Source organism: Myotis lucifugus, unplaced genomic scaffold (assembly GCF_000147115.1).
Source record: "Myotis lucifugus unplaced genomic scaffold, Myoluc2.0 scaffold_109, whole genome shotgun sequence".
NCBI lineage: Eukaryota > Metazoa > Chordata > Mammalia > Chiroptera > Vespertilionidae > Myotis > Myotis lucifugus.
This window is the reverse complement of record NW_005871157.1, coordinates 3,064,900-3,086,521: the sequence shown is the minus strand read 5'-3', so window position 1 is coordinate 3,086,521 and position 21,622 is coordinate 3,064,900. Positions and strand designations below refer to the sequence as shown.

At 39.5% G+C, this 21,622-nt stretch overlaps 1 protein-coding gene across 3 annotated transcripts in view; it reads right to left on the bottom strand.

Annotated features, from left to right (window-relative positions):
- TUBGCP4 (tubulin gamma complex associated protein 4) overlaps positions 1–21,622 on the bottom strand; it is a 48,187-nt gene that overhangs the window by 26,088 nt on the left and 477 nt on the right. The window contains exons 2-5 of one of the 3 annotated variants that reach the window (XM_006093087.3): positions 18,032–18,160; positions 5,348–5,470; positions 4,914–4,967; positions 4,165–4,221 (exon numbers count right to left, since the gene is read on the bottom strand). In XM_006093087.3, coding sequence (XP_006093149.1) covers positions 4,165–4,221; positions 4,914–4,967; positions 5,348–5,470; positions 18,032–18,160 — 363 coding nt within the window. The remainder of the gene's footprint in view (positions 1–4,164; positions 4,222–4,913; positions 4,968–5,347; positions 5,471–18,031; positions 18,161–21,622) is intronic. The other 2 variants (XM_023757561.1, XM_023757563.1) reach the window with 2 other exon arrangements.

Genomic DNA, 21,622 nt, shown 5'->3' with positions numbered 1-21,622 from the left:
TTCAATGAATCTGCTAGAGTGGCTCACAGAGCTCAGGAAATCCAGTTATTCACTAGATTACAGTTTTGGGTTTTTTTTGTTTTTACCAAGGATATGAAAGGATAGGAGTCAACAGCCAGATGGAGATACATAGGATGAGATCCCAAACAAAGGAGTGTCTATCCCCACGGAGTTTGGGCCCTGCATGGTGCAGGTGGAATTGTTCTGGTTCACCAACCTGGATGGTCTCAGAATCCTGTCCTCTTGGGTTTTTATGGAGGCTTCATCACACAGGCACCATTGATTAAATCATCAGGCACAGGTGATTGAACTCAATTTCCAAGCACTCCCCCGCCCCCACTAACCCAAGGGTTGGGGGTGGGACTGAAAGTTCCAACTCTCCAATCACATGGTTGATACCCCTGGCAACCAGCGCATATCTTTAAGTGCTGTGCAAAAGTCACCTCATTAACAACGCAGGTGTGCCTGTTAGAGTGGCCATTATCAACAAGACAAGCAATAACAAGTGTTGGAGAGGTTGTGGAAAAAAGAGAACCCTCATTCACTGCTGGTGGGAATGTAAACTGGTACAACCACTATGGAAAGCAGTCTGGCGATTACTCAAAAAAATTAAGAATAGAGCTACCATATGACCCAGCAATCCCCTCTCCTGGGTATATGCCCGAAAAATTCGAAATCATGTATTCGCACAGATATATGCACCCCTATGTTCACTGCAGTATTATTCACAGTGGCCAAAACATGGAAACAACCAAAATGTCCATGATAGAGAACTGGATAAAGAAGATGTGGTATATATACACAATGGAATACTACTCAGCCACAAGAAAGGATGAAATAGCACCATTTGCAACAACATGGATGGACCTTGAGAACATCATGCTAAATAAGTCAGACAGAAAAACTAAGAACCATATGATTTCACACATATGTGGGATATAAAACTAAAACTCATGAACACAAACAACAGTGTGGTGGTTGCCAGAGGGAAGGGGGTGGGGGAAAAAGGAGGACCTAAGATAAGGTGAAAGAAGTTTGACTTTGGATGGTGGGCACACCGTGCAATATACAGGTCTTGTAACTTAGAAACCCACACCTGAAACCTCTATGTTCATGTTGACCAATGTCACTCCAATCAATTTATAAATATTTTTTAAAAACCCAGAAAAACAACCAACCTTTGTTCAGTGGTTAGAGTGTTGCCTGAGGACCAAAGGGTCATGAGTTCCATTTCTGGTCAAGGGCATGTACCTCAGTTGCAGTTTCCCAGGCCCCAGTAGGGGCACATGCAGGAGGCAGCCAATCAATGTGTCTCTCTCACACCAAAGTTTCTCTCTCTCTCTCTCTCTCTCTCTCTCTCTCTCTCTCTCTCTCTCTCTCTCTCCTCCCCCCGCCCTTCCTCTCTTCTACTTTCTCTAGAAATCAATAGAAAAAATCTCCTCAGGTAAGGATTAAAAAAATACACAATTTAAAACAACAACTCAGGTGAGGTTGATAGGGGTTTCTTATGAATATCAAGACACCTTTATCACTCTTATCACTTAGGAAATTCCAAGGGTTTTAGGAGCTTTGTGCCACAAACTATGGAGAGCGGCTACAGCATCTGGACAGGTTCAAGCCTCAGACTAATGAGAGGTCACGGTCCTCTCGTTTGCCACGTGCAAGTCCCAGCTTGGAGGGCAAAGCCCTCCCAGCACAATTATAGCCAAAGGCTGTGGTTGTAAGCTTGACCTTATGGTCGGAACTAAGAAGTGAGGTAGGCTGTGGGAGGTGCAGCAAGTGCCGCCAAAACAAAGCTTGATAGAGTTCAGGTGCATGTAATTGAGTAGATTCGAAACCATGAGAACATTGTAAACATCTTGACCAAGCCCTTACTTTGCCTCATGGAATCTGGCTATAAAATAAAGACTCGGCGTGAAGGCTGTGGCACTGTCTCTCCATCCGAGAGCAGCGTCTCACCTAGCCCCAGCTTTATTCTCTTGTCTGTCTTCTTTAATCCTTCACTGCCACCCCCTCTCAGGTTCACCCCTGGCCGTGCTGAGCACGGCACAATAATACGAAGACCAAATATGTATTTCTTATTATAAATCAGAATATCATAATAGTTATTCTCTAAGTATGGATTCTCAGCCTCCCTACCCCTCTCCATTTGGCCTCACCTCAAGGAGCAGCAGCATCGCCTAGGACAGTGATGGCGAACCTATGACATGCGTGTCAGAGGTGACACGCGAACTCATTTTTTTGGTTGATTTTTCTCTGTTAAATGGCATTTAAATACATAAAATAAATATCAAAAATATACATCTTTGTTTTACTATGGTTGCAAATATCAAAAAATTTCTATATGTGACACGGCACCAGAGTTAAGTTAGGGTTTTTCAAAATGCTGACACACCGAGCTCAAAAGGTTCGCCATCACTGGCCTAGGAACTTACAAGAAATGCAAATTCTTGGGCTCTACTCCAGGCCTCCTGAATCAGACCCTCTGGGGTAGGGCCCAACAACCTGGTTTTAACAATTTGCTTCAGGTGATTATAATGCACAATGAATTTTGAGAAGTACTGCACTAGAGAAACCAGAAACATTTAGTTGAAATTCCAAGCAAAGAGGTAAAGAAATCCCGTTCTTTCAGATTAAGGCCTAATTTATACTACTTCTAAAGTATACACTTTTCTAAAAATCTGCTCCTTCTTTCTATGCCCTCTGGCTTTCTCTTAAAAAAAACTGTTTTATTGTTGAATAATTTACATAACATAAAATTCACCCATTTTAAGTGTACTACTCAACAATTTTTAGTAAATTTACAGCATTGTGCAACCAATTACCATAATCCACTTTCATAACATTTCCATCATTCTAAAAGGATCCCTTTTGCCTGTCTGCAATCATCCCCAGTCTCATCTCCAGCCCATGTTCTTGGCCACCTCCGTTTTTTGCTGGGTGGAGCCATAGCACACTAGCTTCTCTACCACCCCCCGGCAGGAAGGAAGGTTTGCCCATCAGCAATCCCTCTGCTCATTGTCCACTCTCCTTCCTGTGGCCAGTGGAAGCTGGAAGTCAACTGAAATGTGCAGCTAGGCATGGAATCCTTTCACTGAATCCAGTCACTGAGAAGGTGCCCTCCAATTTGGGAGATAGATTAGTAGAGTGCAGATGGTCATAGTCTTTGGAGTCAGACAGATGTGGGCTTATAGTCCAGTTCTACCATTTCCTACCATCTGTGTGACCCCAGACAGTTCCTTAACCTATTTGACCCCTTAGAGGACTGAATGTATGTGAAGTACTTAGCACAGTGCCTGGTACACAGCAAGTGCACAATAAAAGCTCGATGTTATATGATGAGGGCAATCAGCTTTGAAAGACGAAAGAGCACCTCCCCTTCTGGCTTTGCTAGACAGAGTGAATGCAGCAAAATATAAATTTCTGTACTCACAAGGTGAAAAAATAAAGTAGAAACTGGGCAAATTAACTGGCTAACTAGTGATATTCACCAAGGTGAGCACTCCTAATTAGGCAAGGCACAAATATAACAGCTTAAAAACATGAATGAGCTAAAAACACATGTTTAATCCATTTGTTAATTCTTCTTCTAATGTGAAATCTCAAAGCATTTACTCTTCAGAATTATTGATGTTGCCTAGAAAAGACATTCTCCTGACATTGGGAGCCCTAACTTTTCAGTGCATTTGATGAAAACTTGTGATAAGAATAGGCATAGTTAATAAATAATAAGCATGCGGGTTTTACCCAATGGCCTAATTTTCATAAAACTGCCAACACCCTAACAAGAAACTATTGCCTTCTTTTTTTCTAAGAATTAACTTTTAGCTTCTCCTTAAGATCCATATACAATAGTTTTAAATCCTTAGTGCAAAAAGCTCCCATCTCCAAACATCCATATCATTATTTTATTATCCAACAGCATTCTTGAGTATGTCTATTAACATTTCCCCCACCTCTGGACCAGAAGGTACTTAGGGACAAGGTCATAATTTATTTTTGCATTCTTGACACTTATCATAATACCCAAGCAAATATTGTTACATACATACATACATACAAACTACTAAAATCTAGAGTCTTCAAAAAAGAATGTAAGGCAAAATTAATTAAGAATATTTACTTGGTGCTTACTGAAGCAAAAGGAAAAACAATAGTTCTTACCTTTTGACTTTTAATTTGTTCTACTACAACCATCACAGAGGGAAAAAGGAGCTGGAACTGCAAAGTAGAGAATAATTAGGAGGATCTATAATCAAATACAAGGAAAAAAATTACTTCAGGAAATGCTTTTGTTTCTAAATAATCCCACTTAACAAAGATGGCAATACCATAGAGCAGCCAAGATCCAATATCTTTTTTTATTTTTTATTTTTTTGTTAACCCTCACCCAAGGATATTTTTCCACTAACTTTTAGAGAGAGTGGAAGGGAGGGGGAGAGACAGAGAGAAACATCGATGTGAGAGAGACACATTGGTTGCCTCCTGCACGCGCCCCAGCCACGGCTGGGATTGAGCCTGCAACTAATTTATGGGAATCAAATCTGGGACCTTTCAGTCCCCAGGCTGATGCTCTATCCACTGAGCCAAACTGGCTAGGGCAAGATCCAATATCTTAAGGCAACTTGATATGGGATTAGTGGCAGATAGAGAACGGCAGATAGAAACAGTCTCTATTTCTGAGACTAGCAAAACTGTTAATATTGAGGTCAATTTAGAGCATTAACATCAGACATTAAGTTTTAACTAAATTTGGAGCTTTTCAAACAGTTCTGACCTAGGAAAGCATACAAAATATAAAATGCTGGGCTATTTTAATCCAGAAGGAAAAAAGTTCTCAAAAAATTTCACAAGTTGGATTATTTTAACAATATCAACAGATTCCAAGGCATTGTGTTACTTGAGCAGCATACCTGATCTAAGGAGTAATTGACATGTGATATGGAGAGATGGGGGTCAGCCAGGAACTGCAACAAGAAACACTGTGATTAGAGCTCCATACAAAATATCTCAAATCTGTTTGATCTATGAAAACTAGAATGAAATCTAAGAATGGGCTTAGTGTTAGTTTTAGGCTATTGAGAATTGATGATTTATAGAAGATAATTCTGATTTTCAGGTGATAATAAAATCAAAGCTAGGGCTCTTCTTACCCAGGAACCTTTGCCATGAGCTGCACGCCACTTTGATCATGGCTTGGACAATCACAGAGAATACACTGTACTCTCCAGCCATGTAGAAAATAGCTTACTCCTAACCACCTGACCATATCAAAAGGCATTTCAAATTCAAAAACATGCCCTAATCTTCTGTCCCAGAGGTGTTGTTCCCATATCTCCTCTCTTACCTCTTGTTCCAAATCAAGCAGTGCTTGTCGATAAGGCTGCAAAACGGAGTCCAGACCTGTGCAGAAGGCCCTGAGATAGATTCCATGTAACCCACCTTGGCCCTGCTGAGATGGATGGTGATCCTGAAATCAAACAAAGAGAAATCAGCTCTCAGCTCAGACCCTGAAAGCTGAAGACATTACCCTTTATTAGTGGTACTGTTTTTGCTTAAATAATTCCGTATCAAAGAAGTGCTTCAGCGAGAGGAAAGCCCAACTGAAGAGACAGATTTTGAGTTCTGACCTTTTAAAATGTGGTATTTTAATTTTCCAAGCAGCCCAGATGTTACAATCAGGTGGTACTCTATACTGTTAGCGGGGACTTTTCTACAACTCAATTTTAACCTTATAAATTCCAGCTTAAATCCTTTTGGTGGTTTACCACTGTCCAGAATAATATTTAAACTCCCCTACATGGCATGCAATGACTTCTGCATTTTGGCCCTTACCTCTCTGCAAAATTATTTTACTGTGTGTGTTAAACTTCACATCCTCATTTCCAAACTACCCACAGGTCACCAAATGTGCCTTGCTTCTATTTCTTAGCCCTGTGAATTTGGATGTGTTCTACTCATAACTGTATATTCATCTTTTTTCTTTCTTTTTGTTAATCATCACCAGAGGATATTTTTTCCATTGATTTTTAGAGATAGGGAAAGAGAGAGAGAGAGATTGCTTCCCATATGTGCCCCTGGTCGGGGCTAGGGATCAAACCTCCAACCTAGGTACATGCCCTTGATTGGGAATTGAACCCTCGACCCTTCAGTGTGCAGGCTGACACTCTAACCGCTGAGACACACCAGCCAGGGCTGTATACTCATCTTTGGGAAAATACCTACTCTTCCTACAGGATCCAACTCAAGCACCTCTTTTCTGCAAAGCCATTTCTAACTTTCCTCAGGGAGTCAACAGCTTCCCCCTTTGTTGCTTTCATAGCATCTTTACTTAGTGCTGGAATTGTACTTTTGTCACTAGGCCAAAAGCTTCATGAAACAAGATCCCACATTTTATTCATCTTTGTATTTTAGCTCCTAGCACAGTTCTTTGAACACAAAGGGAAATACAGGGTATCCCCAAAAATGTATACACACTCTGAATAATTATTAATTCGAATAGGTTAAATCTGAAAAGAAAGTAACATCAATTGAGTTATCAGCTGTTAAAATGTATATACATTTTTTGGGGGACACCTGTATTTACTGAATAAGTAAAATGACCTCAATCTGTTCTAACATCCTTCTCTTGCCTAGTATGGCAACTCATCTGAACATGAATCTGATAGCCAACATGGGGAGTTATAAGACTCTCACTAAGAGGCTATTTACAAATATGCTTGTCTTTCAGGAAATCTGCAATTTTTTGTAAGACCTTCTATAGTTTTATATGAGAAATTGTGGTTAACCGTTGACTAGAGGTCACAATGACTAGCCTCTATGGCTATGTACTAATTTGGGTAATCGGCCTCTGGTGGTGGCAGATACAAGAGCAGAATTTACCAACAAATATGGTAGGAAGCTTGGGCTCAGGAATTATAAGGTAGAGTGTAGCCAGAGGATGCTGCAAAGGATACTAGTAGTTCCTGGATGTAAATGTTCACAGCTATAAGAACAGCATTGGCACAGGGTGAAATAGACCAGATTGGCTTGCAACCAGTCAATTTTGTTTCGATCTTGTGTCACTCCAGATAACTGAATGCCTTCATTTATTACAAAATAAAAGAGAAAATGAGTATACTTTTTACTTTTCAAAAAAAGAGGTGCCACTGACATGTTTAGAACTGGGAAAGTAGGAATTAACATATCATATAAGATGAAACCCACATAGTCACATGAATATAGAACAGATTTTTTTCTTTTAGGTGTTATATACAAAAAATTAATATTCTTAATATTAATAATGTACAGCTATATTATATTAATAATATAATTAATATAATAGTCTTAATATAGTTAATGTGATATAATTAATATAATAGAATGCATATTAATATAGATATAGTTTATCTATATCAATATATGTATAGATAATTAAGTGTACTCTCTTAATATGATCTCAAAGCAAACTAGCATCGATTAGATTTTAAACTCATATTTAGCTTATGTCTTTTCTCTGCAATAAATTCAGTTTAAGTGAACCGGAATCTCTGTCTCAGAGATTAAAACATAAGGCATTATCCTCCAACTCCTTTGCCCCACAGATTACCACCTGTGAACCCCTAGGAAAAAAGACATCTAGGAGAAGGGCTCCTGGTGACTAAGTGGGCTCAAATTTAAAAAAACAACAACAATAACAAAAATCAGAACCTAGCAGCCATTTCTGCACAGGGGCCTCTCACACAAACTGCACATCCAAGGAAGCCTGAACTAAACTGCCTGCCTGCACTGTATTTCTGCCATCTGAGCCAGCCCTTATAAAAGGTTCGTATTTCAACCAATAGAATTGAGGCTTTCCCTATCCAGGGAGGTTCTATTCTGACCAATCAGGACAGTACCTTTTGGGCCAATCGAATTGTGAGGATTCGGAGCTGTTATTTTCATGAAGATGGACCATCAGGGACCAGGGACAGGGACTTCTGTCCTTATAAGCCAGCTCCCCTCTGGCTCAGAGAGCATACTTTCTTTAAAGGAAATTTTTTAAAAAGTATTTTTTAAATGTATATACATTTTTGGGGGGACACCTCTATTTGTTGATTGATTAATTATAGAGAGGAAGGGGAAGAGGGAGGGAGAGAAACATCCATTTGTTGTTCCACTTATTTATGCATTCATTGGTTGAAACTTTTTTTTCTGTGTTCCACAACTTTATGAGGCTGAAATTTGAATTTCACATAATTTTCACAAAATGTTATTCTTCTTTTGACTTTTTTTTGTTTAAAGTATTACATGTCTCTTTTTTTCCCTTATTAAAACCCCCCCAGCCACTCCCACCCCCGAGGTTAAGCCCCCACTACCCCAGTGTCTGTGTCCATCGGTCATGCTAATATGCATGCATACAAGTCCTTTGGTTGATCTCTAACCCCTCCTCCCCTGCCTTCTTCCTGAGGTTGGACAGTCTGCTTAGTCAGCAGTGGTTCTCAACCTTCTGGCCCTTTAAATACAGTTTCTCATGTTGTGACCCAACAATAAAATTATTTCATTGCTACTTCATTACTGTAATGTTGCTACTGTTATGAATCGTAATGTAAATATCTGATATGCAGGATGGTCTTAGGCGACCCGTGAAAGGTTTGTTCGACCGCCAAAGGGTCGCGACCCACAGGTTCAGAACCGCTGGCTTAGTGCCACCTTGTCTCTGGATCCATTTTTGTTCATCAGTTTATGTTGATCATTATATCCTACATATGAGTGAGATCATGTGGTGTTTATCTTTCTCCGACTGGCTTATTTTGCTTAGCATAATGCTCTCCAGCTCCATCCATGCTGTTGCAAATGGCAATAATTCCTTCTTTTTTACCACAGCATAGTATTCCATTGTGTAGATGAACCACAGTTTTTTAATACACTCATCTGTAGGTGGGCACTTAGGCTGTTTCCAAATCTTAGCTATGGTGAGTTGTGCTGCTATGAATATAGGGGTGCATATATCCTTTCTGATTGGTGTTTCTGATTTCTTGGGATATAGTCCTAGAAGTGTGATTACTGGGTCAAATGGGAGTTCCATTTTTAACTTTTTGAGGAAACTCCATACTGTTCTCCACAGTGGCTGCATCAGTCTGCATCCCCACCAGCAGTGCACGAGGGTTCCTTTTTCACCACATCCTCGCCAGCACTTGTCGTTTGTTGATTTGTTGATGATAGCCATTCTGACAGGTGTGAGATGGTACCTCATTGTCGTTTTGATTTGCATCTCTCAGATGATTAGTGACTTTGAGCATGTTTTCATATGTCTCTTGGCTTTCTGTATGTCCTCTTTTGAAAAGTGTCTATTTAGGTCCTTTGCCCCTTTTTTGATTGGATTGTTTATCTTCCTTTTGTTAAGTTGTATGAGTTTCCTGTAAATTTTGGAGATTAAACCCTTATCTGAAATAGCATTGGCAAATATGTTCTCCCATGTAGTGGTCTTTCTTGTTGTTTTGTTGATGGCTTTTTTGTTGTTGTTGTTGTTGCTGTGCAGCTTTTTATTTTGATGTAGTCCTATTTGTTTATTTTCTCCCTAGTTTCCATTGCCCTAGGACAGAGATGGTGAACCTTTTGAGCTCGGCGTGTCAGCATTTTGAAAAACCCTAACTTAACTCTGGTGCCGTGTCACATATAGAAATTTTTTGATATTTGCAACCATAGTAAAACAAAGACTTATATTTTTGATATTTATTTTATATATTTAAACGCCATTTAACAAAGAAAAATCAACCCAAAAAATGAGTTCGCGTGTCATAGGTTCGCCATCACTGCCCTAGGAGCTGTATCAGTAAAGATATTGCTACAACATATGTCTGATATTTTGCTGCCTATGGATTCTTCTAAGATTTTTATGGTTTCCTGTCATACGTTTAAGTCCTTTACCCATTTTGAGTTTGATTTTGTGTATGGTGTAAGTTGGTGGTCTAGTTCCAATTTTTTCCATATATCTGACCAATTTTCCCAGAACCATTTATTGAAGAGACTATATTGACTCCATTGTATGCTCTTGCCTCCTTTGTCAAATATTAATTGAGCATAATGGCTTGGGTCGATTTCTGGAGTCTCTGTTCTGTTCCATTGGTCTATATGTCTGTTCTTGTACCAGTACCAGGCAATTTTGAGAACTGTGGCTTTGTAACATAGCTTGATATCTGGTATTATGATCCTTCCAACTTTGGTCTTCTTTCTCAGGATTGTTGTGGCTATTTGGGGTCTTTTTTTATTCCAGATGAATTTTTGGAGACTATGTTCTATGTTCTGTGAAATATGCCGTTGGTATTTCAATGGGGATTGCATTAAATCTATAAATTGCTTTGGATAGTATGGACATTTTAATGATGTTGATTCTACCAATCCATGAACACAGTATGTTCTTCTATTTATGTCTTCCTCTATCTCTTTTTTCAATGTTCTGTAGTTTTCCAGGTACAGGACTTTTAGCTCCTTAGTTAACTTTATTCCTAGGTATCTTAATTTTTTTTTGATGCAATGGTAAATGGCATTTTTTTTTTTTTTTTTAGTTTCTCTTTCTGTGAGTTCATTGTTGGTGTATAAAAAAGCCATAAATTTTTGGGTGTTGATTTTGTATCCTGCTACATTGCCAAACTCATTTATTAAGTCTAGTAGTTTTTTTATGGGGTCTTTGGGGTTTTCTATATACAATATCATGTCATCTGCAAATAAGGACAGTTTTACTTCCTCTTTTCCAATTTGGATGCCTTTTATTTCTTCTTCTTGTCTGATCCCTATGGCTAGCACTTCCAGTATTATGTCGAACAGGAGTGGTGAAAGTGGGCATCCCTGTCTTGTTCCTGTTCTTAGGGGAAATGGGTTTAGTTTTTGCCCATTGAGTATGATGTTGGCTGTAGGTTTGTCATATAAGGCTTTTATTATGTTGAGGTATGATCCCTCTATTCCCACTTTGCTGAGAGTTTTTATCAAGAAAGAGTGTTGGATTTTGTCAAATGCTTTTTCTGCATCGATTGATATGATTATCTGATTTTTGTCTCTCAGTTTGTTTATGTGATGTATCACATTAATTGATTTGCAGATATTGTACCATCCTTGCATCCCCGGAGTAAATCCCACTTGATCATGGTGTATGATCTTTCTAATGTAATGCTGGATCCAACTTGCTAGAATTTTGTTGAGGATTTTAGCTTCTATATTCATGATGAATATTGGTCTATAGTTCTCTTTCTTTGTGGTGTCTTTATCTGGTTTTGGAATTAGGGTAATGCTGGCTTCATAGAGAGAGCTTGGATGTGTGCCTTCCTCTTGAATTTTTTGAAATAGTCTGAGGAGGATAAATTTTAGTTCTTCTCTGAATGCTTGGTAGAACTCCCTTGTAAAGCTGTCCGGACCAGGGCTTTTGTTTGCTGGAAGATTTTTGATTACTGTTTCAATTTCTTTGGTAGTTATTGATCTATTAAGATTTTTTGATTCTTCCTGATTGAGTTTTGGAAGCTTGTATTTTTCTAAGAATATGTCCATTTCATCTAGGTTGTCCAGTTTGTTGGAATAGAGTTGTTCATAGTATTTTTTCACAATCCTTTGTATTTCTGTGGGGTTGGTTGTTACTTCACCTCTTTCATTTTTTATTTTGTTTACTTGGGTCCTCTCTCTTTACTTCTTGATGAGCCTGGCTAGAGGTTCATCAATCTTGTTTATCCTTTCAAAGAATCAGCTCTTGGTTTTATTGATCTTTGTATTGTTTTTTTGGTCTCTATGCCATTTATTTCCACTCTGATCTTTATTATTTCCTTCCTTCTGCTTACTCTGGGTTTTTCTTGTTGCTGTCTTTCTAATTTTTTGAGTTATAGAGTTAGATAATTTATTACCTTTTTTAATTGTATTTTTAGGTAGGACTGTAGAGCTATGAACTTCCTTCTCAAGACCGCTTTCACTGTGTCCCATAGATTTTGGATTGTTTTGTTTTCACTGTCATTTGTTGTCAGGATGCTTTTTATTTCTTATTTGATCTCTTTGGTAACCCAATCATTATTTAATAGCATGCTATTTAGCCTCCAAGTGTTTGATTTTTTTTCATTGTTTTTATTGTAGTTGATTTCTAATTTTATGCCATTGTGGTCTGAGAAGATGCTTGATCTGAATTCTATCTTCTTGAATTTGAAGAGACTTTGCCTGTGTCCCAATATGTAGTCTATCTTTGAAAATGTCCCATGTGCACTTGAGAAGAATGTATATTCTGCAGCTTTGGGATGAGATGTTCTGAAGATGTCAATCAAGTCTATCTGATCTAGTGAGTCATTTAGGATTGATGTTTCCTTGCTGATTTTTCATTTAGAGAATTTATCCAGTGGTGTCAATAAGATATTAAAAACCCCTACTATGACTGTATTGATGTCAATCTCTCCCTTGATATCTCCCAGAAGTTTTTTTTTTATGTATTTGGGTGCTCCTGCATTGGGTGCATATATGTTTACCAGAGTTATATCCTCTTGTTGAATTGCTCCCTTTAGTATTATGAAGTGGCCTTCCTTATCTCTTGTTATGGCCTTTACTTTGAGGTCTAATTTGCTGCCCCAGTATTTTTTCATTTCCATTAGCCTGAAAAATTTTTTTCTAACCCTTCACTATTAGTCTGTGTGAGTCCTTTGTTCTGAGGTGGGTCATGTTTTCTTATCCATTCAGCTACCCTATGTCTTTTGGTTGGAGCATTTAATCCAATTACATTTAAGGTTATTATTGACAGGTACTTGTTTGTTGCCTTTTTATTCTTTATGCCTGTGTTCCTTCTTCCCTTCCTATTTCTTCTTTTTACAACCGTCCCTTTAGCATTTCTTGCATTGCTGGTTTGGTGGTAATGAATTCCCTTAGCCCTTTTTTGTCTGTGAAGCTCCTGATTACACCTTCAATTTTGAATGAGAACCTTGCTAGGTATAGTATTCTTGGATTCAATCCCTTGCTTTGCATCACTTTGTATATTTCATTCCATTCCCTTCTGGCCTGATGTGTTTCTGTTGAGAAATCAGTTGATAGTCTGATGGGAGATCCCTTGTAGGTAACTTTCTGTCTCTCTCTGGCAGCCTTTAAGATTCTTACTTTGTCATTGGTGCTTGCCAATTTAATTATGATGTCTTTTTGGGTTCATCTTGTTTGGGACTCTGAGCTTCTTGGACTTGTATGAGTTTTTTCTTCCCAACATCAGGGAAGTTTTCTGTCATTATTTCTTACAGGTTTTCTATTCCTTATTCAGTTTCCTTTCCTTCTGCCACCCCTATTATGCGGATTGTTTTGTTTCGTGTTGTCCCAAAGCACCCTTAGGCTCTCCTGTTTTTTTTTTTAAGTTTTTTTTTTCCCAGTTGCTGCTCTGCTTGGGTGTTTTTTCCTACCTTATCTCTAGCTCACTGATGTGGTCCTCAGCTTCTTCTAGTCTACTGTTGATGCTTTCTACTGAGTTCTTTATTGCAGCTATGTCATTCTTCATTTCTTCTTGGTTCTTCTTCATTTCCTCTTGATTCTTTTTTTTTTTAAAACATATATTTTATTGATTTTTTACAGAGAGGGAAGGAGAGGAATAGAGAATTAGAAACATCGGTGAGAGAGAAACATTGATCAGCTGCCTCCTGCACACCCCCTACTGGGGATGTGCCCACAACCAAGGTACATGCCCTTGACCGGAATCGAACCCGGGACCCCTCAGTCCGCAGGCCGATGCTCTATCCACTGAGCCAAACTGGTCAGGGCTCCTCTTGATTCTTACACATGTTGTTGAATTTGTCTTCCATCCTTTTCAGCGTCCTTATGACCATTGCTCTGAATTCTTTCTCTGACAAATTGCTTGCCTCCATTTCGTTTACTTCCTTTTCCGGTGATTCCTCCTTTTCTTTTGTGTGGGGACTGTTTCTTTGTCTCCCCATTTTCACTCCTTTCAGGGTGTCTGATTATGTGGCTCACTCTCTACCACGTTGACCAAAAGGCACAAAATACAACTCAACAAGACATGACACAGAGGGAACCAAACACGAATATATTTGGAAGACCAATAACCCCAACTAAAGGTGACCACCAGAGAAAAGAGAATTAGGGGAGAAAAAAAGAGCACAAAAATGATATTGAGAAAAGGAAAAAAGGTAAGAGAGAAAAGAAAATGAAGAAAAAAGAAGGAGAAAGAAAGAGAAAATAAAAAAGAGAAGAAAGAAAGAAAGAAAAAAAAATATATATATATATTGTATATGGGGAGAAAACTCCACAAACCAACAACTAAACCAAAAAATGCAAACAACAAACCCCCAGAAAAAAAAAAAAATGAGGAGAGCTGAATCTGAAGAGACAGAGCTTATTTCCAGAATGTAAGATAAAGGAATTGAATGAATGGGGGAATGGCCATGACTCAGTATAGAAGAGGTAGAAAGAGAATGAGTTTATAAGAAGAAAAGTAAAAAACAAAATAATCAATTAAAAAAATAATTAAAAAATAATAGTAATTAAAATATATGTTTAAAAAATATATAAATTTATATAAAAAATTTCCCCTTTCTTTAATCTATCTATCTATATATTCATTTATTTTTAAAAAAGGAGAATAGAGTAGGCAGCAGATAGGCCTGAGTTTGGTGAGTGAAACTAACTAAGCTATTAGTAGAAGATAACAAGCAAGGAGAGGAAAAACAAAAACAAAAACAAAAAAACAAACTAACAAACTATCAAACAAGCTACAACAAGAAAAAAAATTGGCTAGCAAAATGAAAAGAGAAGGGTGCATGAACTTGGAGCAGGGGAGAGGAAATTAGATATGAGTAAGCCAATAGAGGCTACTGTAATAGTAATGCGTCAATAAAGCAGATAAAGAAGATCAATTTTTAGCAAGGAGTAAAATGAAAAGAGAGAGAAAATCTAAAGCAGGAATAGGAGAAGAGAAACAGGATGAAAAAGGGTGAAGTTAGGAAGAAATGGTTGGCATAAAGGAAAAATGAGATATAGTAATGATAAAAAAAATATAGAATGTAGAACACTAATCTAAAAAACAAAACAACAAAGATAATAATAATAATAATAATAATAAAATAAAGAAAAAATTTTTTTCCTTCTTCACCACACCCCAAAGTTAAAAAAAAAAAGTGAAGTATAGAAGTTTATTCGCTTCAACTGAATATTTAATGTCCCATGGGGGCTGGTCTAAGACCCCTCTCCACTGTTCTGTCTGCCATGTTACAGCTTCCTGATAGTCAGCACTGTGTTGAAGCTCCCAGGGATCCACAACTCCTCTGTGTCAGATGGCACAGCCTCGGTGTCAGCCAGGCGGGGCCACTCTGCCTGCTTTGTTTTGTCTCCCTGCTTTCAGTCGTATTTACACAAGCGTCTATTTCTGACACTGCCTTTAGGTGGCGGTGTTTCTGTATTAGTTTCTGGGACCAAATGGCCCCTCAACCCAGTCCCCAAGGGCTCCCTGGGGGTATTTCGAATCCTCTTTTTGCTGCCGAGCTCAAGGCTGGTGCAGCTGCACTGCTAGGAGGGGCCTGGTCTCCAGGAGAAAAATGTCTGTTCAGGGTTGGAGGAATCAGGCTGTCCCAGAGCTGGCCTCCTAATCACCTTGCCTTATTTTTTCCCCAGCTTCCACAAAACCACCTTCCCCTGCACTGCAGCCATGGTGAATGTTTGTAATTGAAAGACCCTGGGTTTAGTGAGTAAAAGCAAGGAGAATATAAAGACAGCAATCGCACTGCTGTGCGTTTCTCTCCCCGCTGGCACTGCATGGCCAGTGCAGAACTTCAGGCTGCCTTCCTGGGTGCAGCCTCTCACGACTGTGGGCTTAGGTCTAGAGTCCCCCACTGCCAGCAGCCCTGTGTACACCATTCCACAGTCCAGCGCTACCCTTGTCCCTAAGGGACTCGGTGTTGGTTCGGTGTAGTTCAGGCTGCGCGTGTTTCTCCCTCCAGCCCAGGTCCCTGATCCCACCAGTTTCCCGGCTAGCTCTGACCTTTCTATCCACGAATTGCCTCTCCAGCTGTGTTTACTTTGCCAATTCCTGGTGGATGTTATTCAATTCAGCTGTTTCTCATATCTGCTCCGTGAGAAGGCACCAGACCCATCCATCTATTCGGCCACCATTTTGTCTCCCCCTGGACAAACTTTTTAGGAGCCCATGGCCAGGGAGGTTGGACTCTTGGTGTAACACGGGTTTGAAGCCGTGGCAGCTGGTTCCTGACCGGTGTGGCTGTAGGGTCCCAGGTAGTGTTCGAGGTCTCCCCGGGTATTGGTTGATTCTTATATGTGCCCTGACACCGAGATCGAACTCACAACCCTGATGTATCAGGATGACACTCTAAGCAACTGAGCTACACAGCCAGGGTGAGCACACTTTCCCTATCTTTCTTCTTCTTCTTCTTCTTCCTCTTCCTCTTCCTCCTCCTCCTCCTCCTCCTTCTTTTTTTTTTTTTTTTTTGTTAATCTTCACCCGAGGGTATTTTTCCATTGATTTTTTGTTTAGGGAGAGTGGAAGACAGAGAGAAACATTGATATGAGAGAAACACATCAATTGGTTGCCTCCTGCATGGGTCCCGACCAGGGCCTGAGCCAGGGAGGAGCCCACAACCAAAGTACTTGCCCTTGACTAGAATCAAACCCTGGACCCTTTGGTCTGCAGGCCAACGCTTTATCCACTGAGCCAAACCACCTAGGGCTACACTTTCTCCTTCCACGAAGACTGAAGACACCAAAGATGTCTTGGCAGAGTAGAGTGGAACCAACCAGAGCAATGACCACTGAGGAGCAGAGCTGTCTAGCCGCAGAAGGGCCAGGCCCCAGGGCTGTTCTATAGCTGTGCGGCTCTCACAGCTGTGCTGTATCACAATTGAGCTGATGGCACTGAATAGTTTCCTTCTTCACCACACCCCAAATTGGGGATTCTTGTTGGCACTGAATTGGTGCCAATGACCATCAGGTGACACACCAAAGGCCTGATACCCAATTTATATAATAGAGGCCAGAGGGTATTGACTATGTCATTTCAGAAAAGCATCCTTCTACTTCCTTTGTAGAAGTCCCCACCTTTCCCCTCAACCAGAATCATTCTTTCAACTGGAAAATAGTCATCACTGAATCAGTCACACAATATATATTTTCAGAAAGGAAGGAAGAGGGAGAAATAAAAACATCAATGATGAGAATCATTGATTGGCTGCCTCCTGCATGCCCCCTACTGGGATCGAACCCACAACTTGAGCCTGTGTCCTGACTGGGAATCAAACCATGAACTCCTGGTTTATAGGTCCATGCTACCACTGAGCCACACCAGTCAGGCGATTTGGCAGTCTTTTTACTTACCATTGACAAGAATTACAGATTGTTAAAAATAAAGAGAACTTTAAAATATCTCTTTCAAAAAATTTGAGTGCCTACTACATACCAGGTATTTCCCATGAATTACCTTGTTTAATCTTCACAACCCTATGAGATACTTACTATTACCCCCATTTTATAGATAAGGAAACAGGGCCTTAGTTACTGAGCATTAGGTTACTGCTGAGCAGTCTATGGCCAGTGAATGATGGTGTGGGGCACAAAACCTTGACCTCTACATTGTATCGATTTTCAATTAATTCATAATAATGGATAATATTTATTAAGTACTTACTATGTGCCAAGCACCTTCTTTGGTTTAACTCTTATTTACAAATCTAAAAAATGAAGCTCAAAGATTTTAGTTGCTTGCCTCAACATGACTAAGATAGTGAGAAGCAGAGTGTCAAAGGAATTTGAAATAATACTTCATGTTTTTACCTCTGGAATTGGAACTCTGGTCCAGCTCAAAATTTGATTCAGGTCTTCTAAAACTCAGGCAAAACATATGTGCTCTTACACCAATCTGCCTAATTAATCCTTGTGTATATTTTCCCCTTGTGTAAGGTGCAGTCCCCTGGCCTTCACCTGAGTAATTGCAGTGATGAGAAATTCATAACTTCTTATGACTTATTTCACATGAATTACTAGTGGATTCGCTGAAAGCTTAACATAGCTCCCGCCCTCTGGAGGTGTACATTCCCTGAGAACAGCAACCTACCTGTTGCTGCACATGGCCTGTGTACTGTTCAATGAACTCGGTGAAGCGAATATAGTCTGTGCCCAGGCGGCAGAGTCGATTCAGGACACTTGTTTCACTGGGATGGAGAAACGGGAAGTCCTGTGACACCTGGGGGAGAGGAAGGAAGCACTGAAAACACTGATGCTTGTGATTCACTGCATGCCAGTCTTTGAGGTGCTTCAAATGCTCCGTATTATTTAGTGTTTCCTTTCTCAAGATGCCCATTTAAGATTAGCTAAGTTCTGGATAACAAAAGTATTTCCAAACCACTACAAAGGTGCTGTTTCCCACCCCAACCTAATAAATTCTTTACTTGAATAAGTGGTAACACATGGTAAAGAATTCAAACATGAATTCAAAAAAGAATACAAAATGGTGTACGTTAAAAATAAGTCAACCTCCTCTCAGAGGTAGTTACTATACCTTATGCAATATTTCAGGAATGGTCTTTAAAGATAGGAGTTTTTTACTTGGTTGCAACAAAGTTGTCTTTAGCAAAGTGTTTAGCAAACTTCAGGGGTTTCTCAAACACATTCTTAGGACTTAGAAATTCTCTATGCAATTTTAAATCATGTTTTCATTTCAATAAAAATGTAAATAAATGTAGCATACTGTAAACTGTAAAGCAACTTTGTAACTGGGCATATACATTTAGTATACATATTTTTATTTTTAATTTAAATGATAGCCTAGTACGGTATATAAGGTTACACAGCAGTTCAAGTAGAAAAAAGTAGTGGGAGAATGTATTCATTCAACCAACATTTTCAAAATAAATTGAGGCAAAATATACATAAGAGTGACAATTTTAGCCATTTTAAAGTGTGCAGTTCTTGGCATTAAGTGCATTCACATTGTTGTGCAACCTCACCACCATCCATCCATCTACAGAACATTTTCATTTTCCTAAACTGATACTCTGTACCCATGTACAAAGACTCCCCATTCTCCCTCCCCACAGCCCCAGGCAATCACCCTTCTATTTCCTATCTCTATGAATTTGACTACTCTAAGTACCTCTAATAAGTGGAATCATATGATATTTCTGCTTTGTGACTGACTTATTTCACTTAGTAGTGTCTCCAAGTTTCATCCATACAGTAGCATGTGTCAGAATTTCTCTGTCACACTCTCTCTATATATATATATACACACACACACACACACTACATTTTGTTTATCTGTTCACGGACACCTGAGTTGCTTCTACCTTTAGGCTATTCTGAATAATACTACTATGAACATGGGTGTACAAATATCTGTTCAAGTCCCTGCTTTCATTTCTTTTGGGTATATACCCAGAAGTAAAATTATTACATGTGAATAACATGTACCAAGGACACAGCGAGTACTCAATACATATAAGCAATTTTTTTAAATTATTAGGACAGTTCTACCTAGTTATCAAGTGATACTCCCATTAAAACTGGCATTTTGAGCAGTGATTTTTGGCACAGTTTTAGAAAAGTTGAAGGTCTAGTATTCTAAAATAGCAAACAATACCAAAACAGTTATTGATACCATTTGGTACAACTCAGTAATATGAACAGACATTCTCTACATTAGAATAGCCATATCTGTAGCAAAGTCATTCAAACTCAATGTTGGCAATTTGGTTTCAGCAAAACAACAGTATATGTCACATTACATCAGTGGTTCCCAATGAGGGGCACTTTTGCCTCCTAAGGGACATTTGGTAATGGCTGGAGCTATGTTTAGTTGTCATAACTCAGGGGGTATTACTGGCCTCTAGTGAGTAGAGACCACGTGTGCTGCTAAATATGCCACAATGCAAAGGACAGCCCCCACAACAAAGAATTATACACTCCAAAATGTCAATAATACCAATGTTAATTTCAATGATCAATTTGTTAGTTCTGTTTACTTTGTAAAAAATATCTACACTAATAAAAGAGAAAGATGCAAATTGACCATACCTTCGCCATGCCCACCAGCCAATCAGGCATGAGTATGCAAATTAACCTCATCACCTCAGTGGAGACTGACAGCAGGGAGGAGGCAGCTCCCAGCACAGCTCGGCCTGCCTGGCCATTAATGGGGCGACCAGGGAGCAGGCAAGCCTGGCTGGCAGGCAGCTCCCGCAGAGAGCAGAGAACCACAGGGAGTGGGCCTAAGCCATCAGTAGGACATCCCTTGAGGGCTCCCAGATTGGAAAGGGTGAAGGTCAGGCTGAGGGACACACACACACACACACGAATTTCGTGTACCGGGGCTCTAGTTTGGTTATAAGAACAACATGCTTGAGTTTGTATTTAGCTTAGCATGAATATATATACTCAATATTACAATAAGATGATTTTCATCCATAGTGGGCATTTCTGAATATTTTTCCCTTTATTCAAATGTGAAAATCATTGTTCTGCAGAAAGTATGCAATTGCTGGTTTTGGTGGCCTTTTCTTGCACAATATCTGAACACCTACTCTGAGGCAGAAACGGTGCTAGATACTCCTGGTACATCTCTGAAGATCACAGTGGTCTTTGCCCTCATGGATAATCTATGAGAGAGAAAGACTGGAAAGTCCTAAAAGGGAAATAAACAAATTGCTTGGATAGAGAAGAATGGCATAGGGAGGATAGTTAAAGAGATGGTCAGAAAAAGTTTTTCTGAGGAGGTGACTTTAAAGCTGAGACCTTAAAGAGGAAAATATCTGATTGAGACTTTTTTATAAGAAAGGAAGGCAGCTATCTTTCCTATACTGCTTATCTTTTTACTTCAGGTCATAAAGCACCCACAAATACTCCAGTACATTTTCCTCCTATATGCCTGGCATTGTGCTAGTTTTACAAGGGAAAATTAATAGTAACAAGAGGAACTGCTTTGATTTATAGGTTGTATAGACTAAGAATGTTTATTTTTCTGCTCCTCCCCAGCTATACTGCCAGTTCTCACAGGAATAGGCATGACTGTCATCAAGCAAAGCTATATACAAATCTCGCTAATACCAGGACTAGACACCATGAAATTCTGAGCTTCAGTTTGCTCACTTGTCACCTGGAGCTAACAACACCTAGTTACTAACTTACTGACAGGGTGGGATAACATTACTGGAAGCAGGAGCAGGAAGGAGTAGTTGAGACACTGGAGCCAGACAGACCTGGGTTCAAGACCACGCTTGCTAATTACTAGCTGCGTGACACAGGGAGTTAATCTGTGATATGAAGGTGGGTGGTTAAGATTGAATTAGATAATGCATATAGCACATAGCCTCTCCTCCTCATACATTCCTGGTTACACGAAGGCCTCCTTCCAAATTCTCCTAGTGCTGAATCTCCTGAGAAAGGAGTCTTGACAGAAACACATTCATTTTTTCATTGTTAAACGCTATGTAAAACAAAACAAAACACACACACACACACACACACCAAAACAAAAACAAAAACAAACCCCAAAACGTTATGTAGTTGGTCTAGCTTTCAAAATTTAAAAGAGTGCAAGCGTGAAATGGGAGAAAATGCCTCCCTCACTTTCACATCCAGCTCCCCAGAAACTCTCGCTCAAATCTCAACTTTAGGCCGATGGGGGTCTCTCTCTCCCGTCCCCAAGGCG